This window comes from Bos grunniens, chromosome 1 (genome assembly GCF_055505025.1).
Source record: "Bos grunniens cultivar Pamir isolate PY7600 chromosome 1, Bosgru_T2T1.0, whole genome shotgun sequence".
In the NCBI taxonomy this organism is placed as follows: domain Eukaryota; kingdom Metazoa; phylum Chordata; class Mammalia; order Artiodactyla; family Bovidae; genus Bos; species Bos grunniens.
In genome coordinates, this window is record NC_141165.1 from 14,624,153 (window position 1) to 14,638,053 (window position 13,901).

The following is a 13,901-nucleotide window of genomic DNA, read 5'->3' on the forward strand; positions in this document are numbered from 1 at the left end:
GGAGTCCTTGACGCTATGTGAAGTGCAGAGTGCTTTACAGGCCTGGGATAAAGCTTTAGGACAGGACCAGGGAAGGACAGGTTGAAGACAGGAGACACTGATGGCTTGGAGGGTCAAAGGCTGCAATTCCCCCACCTCCCGTAAGAGCTGCTGTGGGTGTGGGGCAGGGAGGTGGAGAGGCTGGAGGAAACAGAGCCCAGTTGGAGGAATTCCGTCCTGGTTAGTGATGTTCACCAGCAGGACTCGGCCACCCAGTCGCTGTAAACCCCTGCCTCCTCAGGCTCAGTGGGATCTCAGGGCCCATTTCCCACCCAGTCAGCAGCCGCCTTCTCCCCATGAAACCCATTTGTCACGGCTGAGTCACTCAGCACCTTGTCATCTCTCTGGGTTACTCTGTTTTTTGTTTTTTTTTTTTCACTTCTGGTGTCTTCCCTGTTATAAATAATGGATCACAGGCGACTGAAAATGCAGAAAGCGACGAACTAAGAGAATAAGAAATGTGCTGAGACGGGGCTGGAGGTGCGGACGTTTCCCAGGGTTTCGAACCTGCTCTCCTTCTCGAGCTCTAACCCCAGTGAGAGGCGGCTCGTGACCCAGAGCCCAGGGCTCTGCTGCATCAGAACTCTGAATGTGGTCCCGGGGATCCACTCCAGGATCAGGGCTCCTGGGTGTCCCAGGGCAGGGAAGGGTGCAAAAGGGAAGGTGCTGGGGAGGGCCTGGGGCCCTGGGGACCATCCACGGGGAGCCTGGTCCCAGCACGCAGCCTCTCCCACCCTGTTTCAAAGCAGATGAAGAAGGTGGAGGTTGGGCGAGGGCAAAAGACAAGAAGAAACCACGTGAAAGTGAGACCTAGGACCAGAAGGCGGGAAGGACCCCTCCCTCCAGCTCAGGTCAGACCTCAGTAGACCTGGGAAGCAAGCATCCGGCTCCATCATCACTTCCTGGCAGGAATGAATAGGGGATCCAGGGATCTGGCGTGTCTAGGGAAGCTGTGCCTTTCAGCCTTTTCCAGAGAAGGGTCCAGGCTTTCCAGGCTGTATTTGGAGAAAGTCTTTAAGGAGGTAATTAAGTTAAAATGAGGCAACGGTATGAGTTTCCTGGGGCTATTGTATTAATTGGCCAAGAAGATCTTTTGGGTTTTTCTGTACAATGATGTGAAAAACCCAAAGGAAATTTTTAGTCAGCCCAATAACAAGATACCACAAAAGGGCAGCTTAAACCCACAGAAGTTCATCCTCAGCTCTGGAGGCTGAAGTCTGCAGTAGAGGTGGCGGTGGGTTTGGGTCCTTCTGAAAACTCTCAGGGAGGATCCATGCTGTCTCTCTGCAGTTTGGAGAGTGGCCAGCACCCCCGGGGCTCCTTGGCTTGTGTATGCATCAGCCCAGGCTTTGCCTCCACCATCTGTCCTCTGAACGGGCACACCTCCCTCTTCTTCAAGGACAGTCAAGTCCAGCCCCATCTCATCTCATCTTGGTTACATCAGCAAAGAACCTATTTCCAAACAGCCCATTGACAGGTTGTTGGGCGGGGGCGGTCAGAACACGGGCATACCTTCTGGGGGGGGACACAATTCACCGAAAACAGTGGGAAGCCCCAGGAACAAGGCAAGATGAGGTCACAACGTGGGCAGACAGGAACCGGCCAGAGGAACCTGGGCCATCAGACACCCTGGTGAGCAGCGGTGATCACATGGAGATGGGAGGCGGGGAAGGAAGGCTGCTGAACAGAGCTGGCCGTGGGGCAAGGGGGAGCCGACGAGCTTCCACGTGCAGTGGAGAGAGGCCTTCCTTCTTCCCTCCATGGCCCCCTGTGTTTCCTTTTCTTTTTATTGTTTGAAATTTCATTAGAAAAATTGAGCATACAACGTTATGTGCCGCCTGGATGGGAGGGGAGTGGGGAGGAGAATGGATACATGTACGTGTATGACTGAGTCACTTGGCGGCTCACCTGAAGCTATCACAACATTGTTAATCAGCTGGCCTCCAACACAAAATTAAAAGAAAAAGAAAAATAGTTTTCCTGCGAGAAAACAAATGTCTCTGGGCATGGGCAATGGTAGCCTCGGCGGGGTCCAACCCCACCGTCCAGCTTCTTATCCAGCCAGAGGCCAGTGTCCACCATCTGGAGAAAACCCCCAAGGGCCCCCCTACGGCTGCTCCAAGTGCCTCCAAAGATCGGGGTTTCTGCTCAGTGCTGCTGGACTTTCAGGGGTGCTTGTCCCTGAGGTAACATCGGCCGGGGGGTGTCTCCGGGCCACACTGAGACCCACATTGTCCCAGGTTGCACGGTACCCATGTCACCCAGCATGTGGAGGCCGTGTGACCCAAGCAGCCTCTGCACTGAACCAAACAATTCCTCTCGGGTACACTGCTCTTAAAGTCTGATGCCTGGGGCTCAGGGCACTTGGTTGAAAGCCGATACCCCCATGGCTCCTTCTTCCAGAAGCCAAGCCTGGTGTTTCAGAGCAGGGTGGGAGCTGGAGGGGTCACCGCAGGGCTGGAGACGGAGTCAGAGACCCCAGACCCAGAGAGGGCCCCGGCTACAGCACCAACACGAGAGACCCAGGGTCCTCTATCCCGAGAGAGGCCCTGGGCTTCGGGGAAGGGACTGGAAGGAGAGCGATTGTGCATAAAATAAGATGAGTCGGGAAAACCAGGGTGTGGGGCTCCGCACTCCATCATGTTCCGGGGGGAAATGTGGGGGTGCAGGGAGCAATGGTCAGGTGGAAAGAGGTCTCAACATGTCTGTAGTTCAAAACATCAGCTGCGTCTGGCAGTGCATGAAGCCCACACCCTCCAGGCTTGTTTACTGCAGCCCACAGACTCGGACCCCGATGATCAGAGCTTAACACCCTAGGCGCCTGGATAGGCACCAGAGTCTCGCGCTGAGAAGGGCCTCCCTCGGCCTCCACCCACCCATAGGGCTGCTGCTCCTCCACCACCCAGGCATCACCTGCACAGGTGTGTGCTCTCCACTTCCCAAGGCTGTGACCCACCTCATCCACCTTTTCTGTCAGTGCCACCCAGCTGCTTCAAGAAACATTCCTGGAGGAAATTCACTGCTTCTACACGTTTCCCCATTATAACTTGGCCACCAGAAGTGCCCTCCACACCCTCATTCCTTGGAACATTCTGTGCGTCTCTGCCCAGAGGGCATAGATGCCATCTCTCATCTCTGCTCTTTGTGGCTCAGCCTTCAAAACACCTCATGCAGAATTGGTCTCCCATGCATGCTGGGAGCGTCCTGGGCCATCCCTGGAGTCACAAGTTTCAGTGCTCCTTGTATTTGCTCCCAGCTTTGGATTTTTCTGTTATTAACAGTGACGGTAAGACATTTGAGGCTTACATATGAAGCTTCATTGAGAGATTTTTTTAGAGTATGTATGACCATTAATTTTGAGTCTTTAAGCACTGCCCATATCTCAACTTTTCCCCATGTGAAGCTTACATAACACAACTCTGAGCGAAAACATCTTGGGGGCTGCTCCCCAAAGCACCCTGGAACTGGGGCATGCAGCAGACAGGCTCCAGACAAGCCACCAGCCACACCCAGCTGCTGCGGCTGACAGTCAGCCTTTACGTAACCAGGAACGACGCTCTGCGTGAGCTGCTTTTGCAAATGTAAACTGCAGGTGGAGAGATTCCTGAAGATCTCTAGATGATCATGTCAAATGCACGGCCTCTTTTTCTGTGATTTGTAACACTATGAAAGCAAAAACAACAATAACAAATCCCCAAGGCAGAAGCTGTGAGGATAAAGGCAGCCTGAGCCGCTGGGTTCCGCTAACTGTTCTGCTTACAGGATGAATCAATATGACGTGCAGCCGGCCTTGGGGATGCCTGAGTCCCCTGGACAGCACCCGGGTACCCGGAGCCTGCGGGGCTGGGCGTGGTTGATGGGAGGGCGGTGGCCGCTTTGCCTTGTGGCTGTGTTCTATCTGGGCTAAACCGAGGAGGATCTGCCTGCGACAAACAGTCCTGACTCCCAGCATCCACAGGCGGGCTCTGACTTTGTCTCCCTGAAGCTCCCCTGTCCCAACCCCCCACAGGACCAGGTAGCTCTCCCAGGCTGCACACGAGGCGCGGAGGGCCTGGGTTGGGGGAGGTATAGCCAGTGGACAAGGGACAGACAGCGAGTCCCTCCAGGCTACAGAGGCCAGTGACTGGCCAAGCATGCTCCACACACGGCTCGCTTCCACAGGAAGGCTTCCTCTGCCTATAAATTACTGTGAAGTGTTTGTGAGTATCTCTACAACTCCTTCCAACAGAATAAATGAACCAGAGGCCTAGAAACCCTAATGCAGCTGGAGCGTGTACAGACACGCAGGCTGCCCCATGTCACTATCCGGGCTGGTGGTCCCGGTGCATCCAAGCCGAGAGCCTGCACTGGGGGGTCACGTCCCATCTTCCCACCCGCCCTCCTCACTGCAGTCCCCACAGAGCGCCGCCTCAGAAACAGTCGGAGGAGAAATAAAAGGCATTCCCGGTCTTGTCTCTCCTGGAAAGAATGGGGGAAGGAGTGTGGACTGGGGACCAATCTGGGGAACACAGTCAGCAGTGTCATTGAGCGGGACGCACCCGTGGGGCTGGCCTGGCCTTCGTTCCATAGAGCATGCCTGGACACGGCCCTGGGCCTGGAACGATGGGGAGATGCACAAGGCCAGGGGCCTCGGGAAGGCTCCCCCAACAAGACACAGAGATCTGGCAACTCAAATCCGTGACACAGATAAAGAAAAACAACATGACCTTACAGAGCACACACCATGCACCACCCCATTTCAGCACCGGACATACACACTTGAAATTCATCACAGCCACCCTGTGAGGTGGGCGCTGGCTTCCCCCCAGCACACAGATGAAGACACTGAGGCACGTAACCTGCCTGCACACTCACGGGTACAAACGCACACAAACCGCACCCCTCCCTGAATTGATGCTCTTGACGCTGATGTCACGCTGCCGGTAAACGGACTGAGGGAAATTGCATCGGAAAAGCATCTGTCTTCCCTGAACAGTCTACTCTCATCCCCGCCTGCAACACATCACACTTCAGGGCCCCCACTGCAAACACCCACCCGAGATGAACATAACCAGGTCTGGAAAACGGGAGGACTACGGGAACACAACGTTTTCCAGAAGACACAATAACGCAACACTGCAACAGACCTACTCTTTGCAAACTGAGGGGAAAAGAGTGGAAATGATTCAGGTTTACAAGATAGCAGACAGATTCATTGATGAATAAACGGGTCAGCAAGGTGTGGTCCATCCACACAGGGCAATCTGACTCAGCCTTAAAGAGGAAGGGCATCCTGACGCCTGCCACAACTTGGATTGGCCTCAAGGACGTGATGTCAGGGAAGGAAGCCAGCCATGAAAGGACAAATACTGTATGACACTCCCCCTCTGGAGGAGGTCCCCAGAGAAGTCAGATTCACAGAGACAGAAGACAGTCATTGGTGCCAGGGTCTGTGCAAGGGGACAGAAAAGCAGTGTTTAGTGGGGACAGAGTTTCATTTGGGGAAATGAGAAAGTTCTGGAGATGGATGGTGGGGATGGTTGCACAACAGTGTGAATGAATTAATGCCTCTGAACCGTACACGTAAAATGGTGAAGATGGTAACATTGTATGTTATGTGTATTTTACTACAATTTTTAAAAATAAAAAAAATATATTAGGCAGGGAATCTGAACCCAAAGGAACAGAACATCCAGGGTTTTCTTTAATCGCGTCTAGACTGAGTTAAAAAGCAGAGACATCACTCTTCCGACAAAGGTCTATACAGTCAAAGCTATGGTTTTTCCAGTAGTCATATATGGATGTGAGAGTTGGACCATAAAGAAGGCTGAGCGCTGAAGAATTGATGCTTTCAAACTCTGAGAGTCCCTTGGACTGCAAGGAGATCAAATCAGTCAATCCTAAAGGAAATCAACTGTGAACATTCATTGGAAGGTCGGATGCTGAAGGTAAAGCTCCAGTACTTTGGCCAGCTGACGCTAAGAGCTGACTCACTAGAAAAGACCCTGATGCTGGGAAAGATTGAGGGCAGGAGGAGAAGAGGGTGACAGAGGATGACATGGTTGGATGGGATCACCAACTCAATGGACATGAGTTTGAGCAAGCTCTGGGAGTTGTTGATGCACAGGGAAGCCTGGCGTGCTGCAGTCCATGAGATCACAAAGAGTCAGGCAGGACTTGGCAACTGAGCAACAACAGACAGAGTCAAGCTGCTGAAAGTTTCTGTTTAGGCAAAAGTTCCCACTGGGTGAACAGCTCTGGGAATCGAGAAGGAGATGTGGTACCTGGTGGAGGTGATGGAGCCGGTGCAGGGGACAAGCAGGCAGGAGTAGGGTCAAGGCACGTAACCACACCATCGACTGCAGATATTACTTTTTTGAGACTGAAAATGCTTGGTGCCATCTCCAAGGCAGCTGAATGCACTGTGCAGTGACCCACAGCACAGCTGTAAACTGGTGCCCAGGGAGACATGCGTGCACATTTTAGACTCCTGCAGCTGTATCTTCAGGTGTGCATGGTCTTAGAATACACTGTTCTCAGAAAGATTCACAACCTTGGAAATGCAAATAGCCACAAAGCATGAGGAAACAGCCCGGCGAGCCAAGCAAGAGGCTCCATGTCAACGCCTTTCGAGCTGGGCCACTGATGTGCCCCTTCAATTGGCTGTGAGCCATCCCCGCTTTTCCCCTACCCAGGCAAGGGCTGTGGGGGCCCTCTTCCATCTCATGGCCTGTCTGTTCCGAGTGGGGAGGGGTGGAGATGGAGCATGGAGAAATCCTTCAGTGGGGTAGGACTGGGCTACTTGTCACAAGGACGGCTGAGGTCCCTCTGAGTCCTCTGGGGACCCACTTAGACCTTCTTGCCAAAGTCTGCCCCCCTCCAGGCCCCAGGAGTGCAGCCTGCCAATCGCAGACAGTAAACCCAGGACAGGGGTGCAGGGTCCCAGCCTGCAGTGACTCTAGGCTACCTGTCCACCCAGCTCCCGCTGCCCACAGCCGGGCTGGTGTCTGGGCCCCCATGGCTGGCACAGGGCTCAGCATCCTGGAGGCATCCCTTTCATCTCTCATCTGCACGTCGGTTCTGATGGGGCGCTCTGCCCGTGCTCTTCTTCCCTGATCCCCAGGGCTGCATTCGGCATGTTTCTGAGGCCAAGCAGCCCCTCAGCCCACAAGGGCTCTGGTGAGACCACTGGTGCCCTAGGTCAGGGCATGAGGTAGACCTGCTGCCAACAGGCATCGCCTCTGCCAGGCTGGAGAAGGAGTTGCCTGGGCAGTGGGCCCTGGGGTCTCAGGGCCTTGGCACTGCCCCCTCTTTGTGATTATTTGTCGTAGTGGGCTCACAGATACAGAACTGAGGACACCGAGGCACTGCCAGGCTCCTTCCAGAGTCTCTGAGGGGATAGGTCCTGGGCACAGGGAGTGGGGCCAGGGGACAAGATGCACTCACTGAGCCTCTGCAGGGGGCCAGCTCTGCCCTGGGCTCCATATGGGTGGTGTTCAGAGCCATATGCATCACCCCAGGTGGGGGACGCCAGCATTGCACCCACCTCATCAAGGAGAAGGTGACCTCCTTTCGGGCTTCCCCTGGCAGAGCCAGGCACTGAGATGCTGTGTCCAGCACCATGGCCTCAGCCCACCACATAGGTGACTGTGGAGAGCAGCCCTGCTCCCTGCACTCGGCCTACAAGGTCTCCACATCATTATCCGTCAACCCCAATGGCGTTAGTGGGGTTCGGGTCCCCAGCCAACCCCCTCCCAGGGCCTCCGGGTGTCAGGAAGTGTCTGGCTTAAGAGGCCTCCGACCATAGCCCGTGGGAAGGAGGAGAGAGATCTGCAGCCTCCTGGGTCCCCTGTAGCCTCAGGCTGGAATGCGTGAGACCCTGCACCCAAGAGGCCGTGTTGGGGAGCACCCGGTGCGTTCCCTCCGGAGTCAGGCGGCTGCACTCCAATGGCTGATCTATGTGGTGAAGAGAGACTGAAAATGGAGACGCGCCAAAGTTCACAGCCCAGCTGCAGACACAGGATCATCACGGGCGAGGGGCAGGGTCTCTGCCCCATGATGACGGGGGCCGCCTCCATTTACACTGAAACCCCGAGAGGGTGTGGAATGACCCCGTTTCTCCAGCTTCCTTGGCTGCAACTAGCTTATGTTACCATTTCAAAATATCCTTTTAAAGCTCTTACATTATGAACATTTAAAGGAAGATAAATGACTATTCTGGGACTTGGGAGGGCAACCAAGGGGAGCCGCCGTCCACCTGGTGGTGATGTGAGGAGCCAGACAACAGCAAAGCCCAGAGAACTGTGGGGGGTCTTTCAGACGTTCCCTGCACAGATGAGCCGAGACCCTGCCAATAGGCAGGGAAAGGAGGCTCTGAGTGAGGGGCTAGCCAAGTACATGTCTGAGGGTGAAAGGGACTCTCCACTGGGCTTGGCCAGGTGGCCGGACAGACATCCCAGGAGGGGAGACATTTCATGAGCCAGGGAAGGGCTCCAGGCCTTGCCACACTGACCACAGTGGACAAGTCTGTGGCAGGGGCACCCTTCAACAAACCGAGGACAGGACCGCCCTGAAGATGAGCAGCCAGCCTGAAAGGCCAAAGCCTGTGTCTGTGCCAAAGGCAGGGGAGGCTGACATCCTTGGAGGGAGCAGGGCTGGAGAAGGGCAGTGGGACACGGGGAGCCTGTGGCAGGCCGAGCCAGGGCCCCCAGAGCAGGGAGGAGGGCCTGAGCCCCAGGGAAGCACTGGGGAGGGGATGGTGGGCCTGGCCCTGAAGGTCCACGGGGGCTAACTGCTGGCTCCCGAGGAATCCATGGCAGGGCCTGGGGCCCCAAGTGGCAACATAGCCAGGTTGAGAGGAAGGCAGCACATGGAGAGGAGCCTCAGCAGAGGAGGGCTTAGCTCCAGCGGGGAAAGAGGGGAGGGGGAGCAGTCCCAGCGGGGGATGGGGGACCCAACCACAACCAGCCGTTGGGAACTGGGAACAGCCTTCTGCTAACATTTCAACGACTTCCCAGGGCGCTCTCTGCTCTTCCTTCCAGGTTTTTCTCATTTGTTCCATTGTTTCAGGGCAGAAACAGGCAAGCACAACTCAAGCGGCCGATACCCATTGAGACCTGGACTCCAGCTACAGAGCGAGGCGGGACGCAGCTCAGAGTGGCCAAGAGCGCCTGGTGAGGGGCTCTCCCGCAGCGGAGGTCGGGGGAGGGGGGCGTCGCTAGACAGGCAGTGCACCAACAGGTCCCTTTCAGCGCCACTCACGATGGTCCCCAGAGTGACTGCTCTTGCCCAGGCAAGGCTTTTCACTAAGCCCAAGCCCAGGGCCAGGAAGCCCACAAAGGCCTCTCTGCCTCCTTCAGAAGGTGGGCAAACCCACACCCAGACGTGCCACCAGGCAGGAGTCCCTCAAGCTCCCTGATGCCAGTGGCATCATCTGTCTTGCCCCAGGAAACCCAGCCAAGCCCAACCCTCCTCCGGAGGCGGGTGGGAGAAAGGAGCGGGTTCTGAGGTGGGGGGAACCTCGGAGGGAAACAGCAAGCCCTCTGGGTGGGGGTAAGGTGCATCAGCTCCAGAGGGGAGTCCTGACAGGAGGGTTCCCGGCTCCCACTCCCTCCTCCTTCACCTGGTGTCAAGCGGTGCCAGGTCCCACCTGTGCCCCCGACAAGTGGCGGAGCAGGAGATGTGGACAGGTGTGTGGAGATGCAGCTGGCTGCGAGAGGTTGCCGCCCTGGCCTTTCGGCAGTCGCAGGCTGGGTTCTCCTGAAGCTGCGCGGCCTGGGAAAAGGGCCCCTTCCCCGCCAGGCTGGTCTTCCCTAAGGAAGGAAGCCTCTTCATGGAAACCCACACGTGGCCGGCATCAGCCCTGTCCACCAGCCGGGTCCTGCTGTGTCCTGTCCCTCACTGGGCGCCCTGCAACAGCAGCAGTTCAGTCCATCCCTCCTGGGGGAAGCAGGGTGGGGGAGGGTATGCAAAGGGGCCATGGTTTGGTGGGTCTCACCGAGCACTGTGAATGCCCCATTCACCCTGGACCCCAGCCCTCAGCATGGAGCAGCTGCTCAGTGAACACTTGGGATAATTAAGTGATTTGCCCTGTCCACTCTGATTCCTGCAACAAGCAGGACGACGAGCACCCCACGCGGCAGTGGAGAAATCGTGACTGAGGGAGGTTAGGGAACTAATCTGGATCTGAGGGGCTGGAAGTGGAGGCCCCGAAGAGGGACTGGCTCCCTGCACGCCTCTCCGTCCCCTTGGAGGCTGCTTCTGGGTATACCCAGGAAGGACCCAGACCCGGGAAGATTAGCCCTGTCTGCCCCCCCCGACCTCCAAGCCACCTATGCACAACCTCTGCAGGAAAAGCCCGCAGATGGAACATGGATCCTTCAAGGGAACCCCAGACTTCTGTGGCGGCCCCGCACTGGGTATCTGGGTGGGTGATGCGAGGTGTGTGCTCGAGTCTCCTTCATACTGAGGAAGCAGGAAGCCAGTCACTGGGGTGCCACCGGTTTCTCTAAGAACCTGGAACACCTACAGCATTATCCCTACGGTACATCCTCAGAGGGGACGCTGGCAGGCCATCCCTTCGGACAACTTTAGATCTGCCCCCCAGGCCGTGCTGGAGCAGATACTGTCCGAGAAGCCACTGCTCTGAATGTTACCTTCTTCCTCCCCTTTGGGGCTCTCTCTGGGGGGAACGGGAAGGACCAGGAGCCAGAGAACTTGAGGGACAGAGTGCAGAAACAACGTGGGAGCCGCCGAGGGCCAACGGGGGGGACAGAACAACACAAGCGCCAGAAGCAGCTCCTGCCTCCCCCCGGCCTCCCCAGGCTCTCCCTTCAAGAGTGACTTCCCCAGAAAGGAGAAGGGATGGATAAGACAGAACACAACGGCATGCCGGGAACTTTCGGAATTAATCCAGCGCCTGGGACTTTAAGAAACCGCGGCCACTGAAAACATTTCTGTAGGAGCTCTCAGCCCAGGATTTAAAGTCCCAACTAAGCTGCTGGGTGTCACTGTGAGGTAGGCTGGGGGTTAGGACTTCTAGCACACGCTCGGAACCCCAGATGATCCAGCTCTCCCCAGGGCTAAAGGTGCAGCCAGGAGCCCTCCCCACCAGCCCCACAGCACCAGCAGCAAAGGCAGAGGACACAGAGCAAGGTCAAGAAGCAGTGACTGAGGTCTGAGGTCTGAGGACCACGGTCTGCCTCCTCTCGTTTGTATCAAAGGGCATGGACCAACCACAGAGAGCATCACACCTGCTGTGTTCCAGAGGGTTCCAGGCACTCAGTCTACATGGCCTCCTTCACTGTTCACAACAGTCTACAAAGACGATGCTCTTGTCCCACCTTACTGGCCTGGAGGCCAGCTCAGAAGAGCTCAGGGTTAGTTGTCCAGGATGACAGAAAGTGGTGGAGCTGGCACTCCACATCAGATCTGGCAGCTCCAGAACACAGGTGCTCACTGTCTCCCAGGACTGCCTGTCCGGCTGCTTTTGTAGAGATCACCAGAACCTCGAGTATCTTAGCAGCAAAATGTCCCCAAGGACAGCCGAGTCAAGCCCCCCACTCAGCGCTTCCCCCCTCAGGAGCCTGTCTTCCACTTGGCACCCACATTCATTGGATTTCTCCAGGAAACCTTCAGGACATTCTTGGGAGGGAACTGTCACTTCTGATGCTGACAGCATCTCATCTCACCTCTTTCAAAAGGTAAAAGGGGTTGAGCTTTGATAATTCTCCTCTGTTGGGATAGAAAAAGTGTGTGTGCTTGTGTATGTGTGTGTCTTTGCCTGTGTGTGTACATGAGTGTGTTTGTGTGTATGTGTGCATCTTTGCCTGTGTGTGTGCGTGTGTGTGTGTGCTTGTGTGTGTGCTTGTGTGTATGTCTGCCTCTGTGTATATGTATGTGTGTCTATATGTGGTGCCTGCATGTGTGCACGTGTGTGTATGTGTGCATCTTTGCCTGTGTGTTTGCACTTGTGTGTCTGTATGTGGTGTGTGTACGTGTGTGCGCTTGTGTGTATGTGTGTGCACACATTTTATGTGCACACTGTGTGTGGATGCATGTGCACATGTGTGTGTCCGTGTGTGCATGTCTGTGCACACGTGCCCATGCTGGAGCATGGGAGTACTCAGCAGAGGGCCCTTTCTCCCTCTGGGGAGGCTGTTAAATTCCTGTGCAGTCACAGATGCCCAGTTCTGGAAGCCAGGGGATCTGGGGGAGTCCTGCGCCTAGTGACCACTTGCCCTCGCTTCAGAGCCCCTGTTCCCCATTATCTGGTTCCAATGAAGTGGGCTACAGGGGAGGAAGGGAAGCCCACACTTCTCCTTTCCTGGGATCAAGCAGGGGATGGGGCGAGAGTGAGGCTGCTGGCAGAGGGTGTCTGAGAACCCCAGACACCGAAGCCCTGGCGCCTGCTCTGTGCCCGGCTGGGGCATCTCCGCCTGTTTCCCCGCTCTGGATGAGCCTTGGGAAGAGCAAAGTGAGCCGCGGCGGATGCACGGCTTCCCTGAAGTGTCCAGCTGGAGCATTTCCCTCACTGTGGCCTTCCTCTCCCCAACCCCCAGGACCTCAGAGGGAGCTTAGAGAAGCGTCCTCCAAGCCAGCTCTCTTTTTGTCCCTCTCTGCCAATCAGAAGCAGGAGATGCTCTGAATGCAGAGCTCGTCCGGAGGGTCATAGGGTCTCTCCGCAGTCCCCAGGAGGTGAAGCAGCCCCGGGTCACCCCCTCCAGGCTCAGGGCTGCCCACCTGCTGGGATGAGGAACCGAAGGGGTGGGGGACGACAGCTCCTGCCGTGCCAGCCTCCACCGACACCCGCCCCAACCTGCTCCCCGCTAGGCAGGAAGTGGTGCCCGGCCCCCGCAGGGGCTTCGAGCTCCAGGCACCACCCGCACCCCTTGTCCGGGGGGTCCGTCCCGCGGGTCTGCCCACCGGCTCCTGGGGCGACTGTTCCAGGGTCCTTCCACCGGAAATTAAAGGTTTAATGGACCAGCCTCGGAACGTCGGAACTCAGCCTAATCATATTTGTTACAAAGAAAGCTGTGCCCAAGGAAAGGAAAAAATACTCCCCTTGCGGTCGCCCCTTTCCACCGGGCCGCGCGTGGGGACACCTGCCCCGCGGAGCCCCACCGCCCCCGGCCCAAGTTGTCGGAGGCCGCAGCCGCCTCCGCGGATGCGCGGGCGCTGGACCGCGGACCCCTCCCCCGCCGGCGCCCCCCTGGCCGGCCCCCACCCGCCTCCGCGACCCCGCGCGGTCACCGGGGAGGAGCTGCCGGCAGGCGGGCACGGCGAGGGGCGCGCGGGGAGGGCGCTCGCAGCCCGGCGGGGGAGGCTGGGGAGGGGGCTACCTTCTGAATGCGTCCATCGATGTCCAAGTAGATGGCCTTGGGCCGGTAGCTGGAGGAGCCGGTTCCCATCTTGCCGAGCGCTGCACTTGGACTTTTTACTGTACTTTCTCGACGCCAGCCGCCGCGGGGAGGGCGGGGCGTGGGAGGAGGGGGCGGGCGGCGGGCGGACGCGGGGGCCAGCCAACCAGCGCGCCGCCGGGCGGGGCCGCCGGCTCGGCTCCTCCTCCTCCACCTCCCCTCCTTTTCCTTCCCGCCCCCTCTCGCCTCTCTCCCGGGTTTACACTCCGTTCTCCTCCCCTCCCACTTTAAGGCACGCCCCCTCATCGTCCCTTTGACTCCAGCCGCCTTGGTAATCAGGGCCAAGTGGGTAGCCGGTCTCCGACTGCCCTCTGGACAGGTGCTCATAGTGAGTGACTCCCTCTGACTGCAAAGCTAGTCGCTTGCCCACGTGACCAGATTCCCATAGCGACCCCCTCTGGCTGCAGGGCTGGTCACCTCTCAGGTGACTAGATTCCCATAGCGACCCCCTCTGGCTGCAGGGCT

General features: G+C 57.2%; 1 protein-coding gene across 4 annotated transcripts in view; it reads right to left on the reverse strand.

Annotated features, from left to right (window-relative positions):
• PDE9A (phosphodiesterase 9A) overlaps positions 1 to 13,514 on the reverse strand; it is a 104,287-nt gene extending 90,773 nt beyond the window's left edge. For 2 of the 4 annotated variants that reach the window (XM_086417039.1, XM_086417030.1), the window contains exon 1: positions 13,359 to 13,514. In XM_086417039.1, coding sequence (XP_086273165.1) covers positions 13,359 to 13,427 — 69 coding nt within the window. In that variant the 5' untranslated portion in view covers positions 13,428 to 13,514. The remainder of the gene's footprint in view (positions 1 to 13,358) is intronic. The other 2 variants (XM_086417048.1, XM_086315564.1) reach the window with 2 other exon arrangements.
• Positions 13,515 to 13,901: the final 387 nt, after the last annotated feature.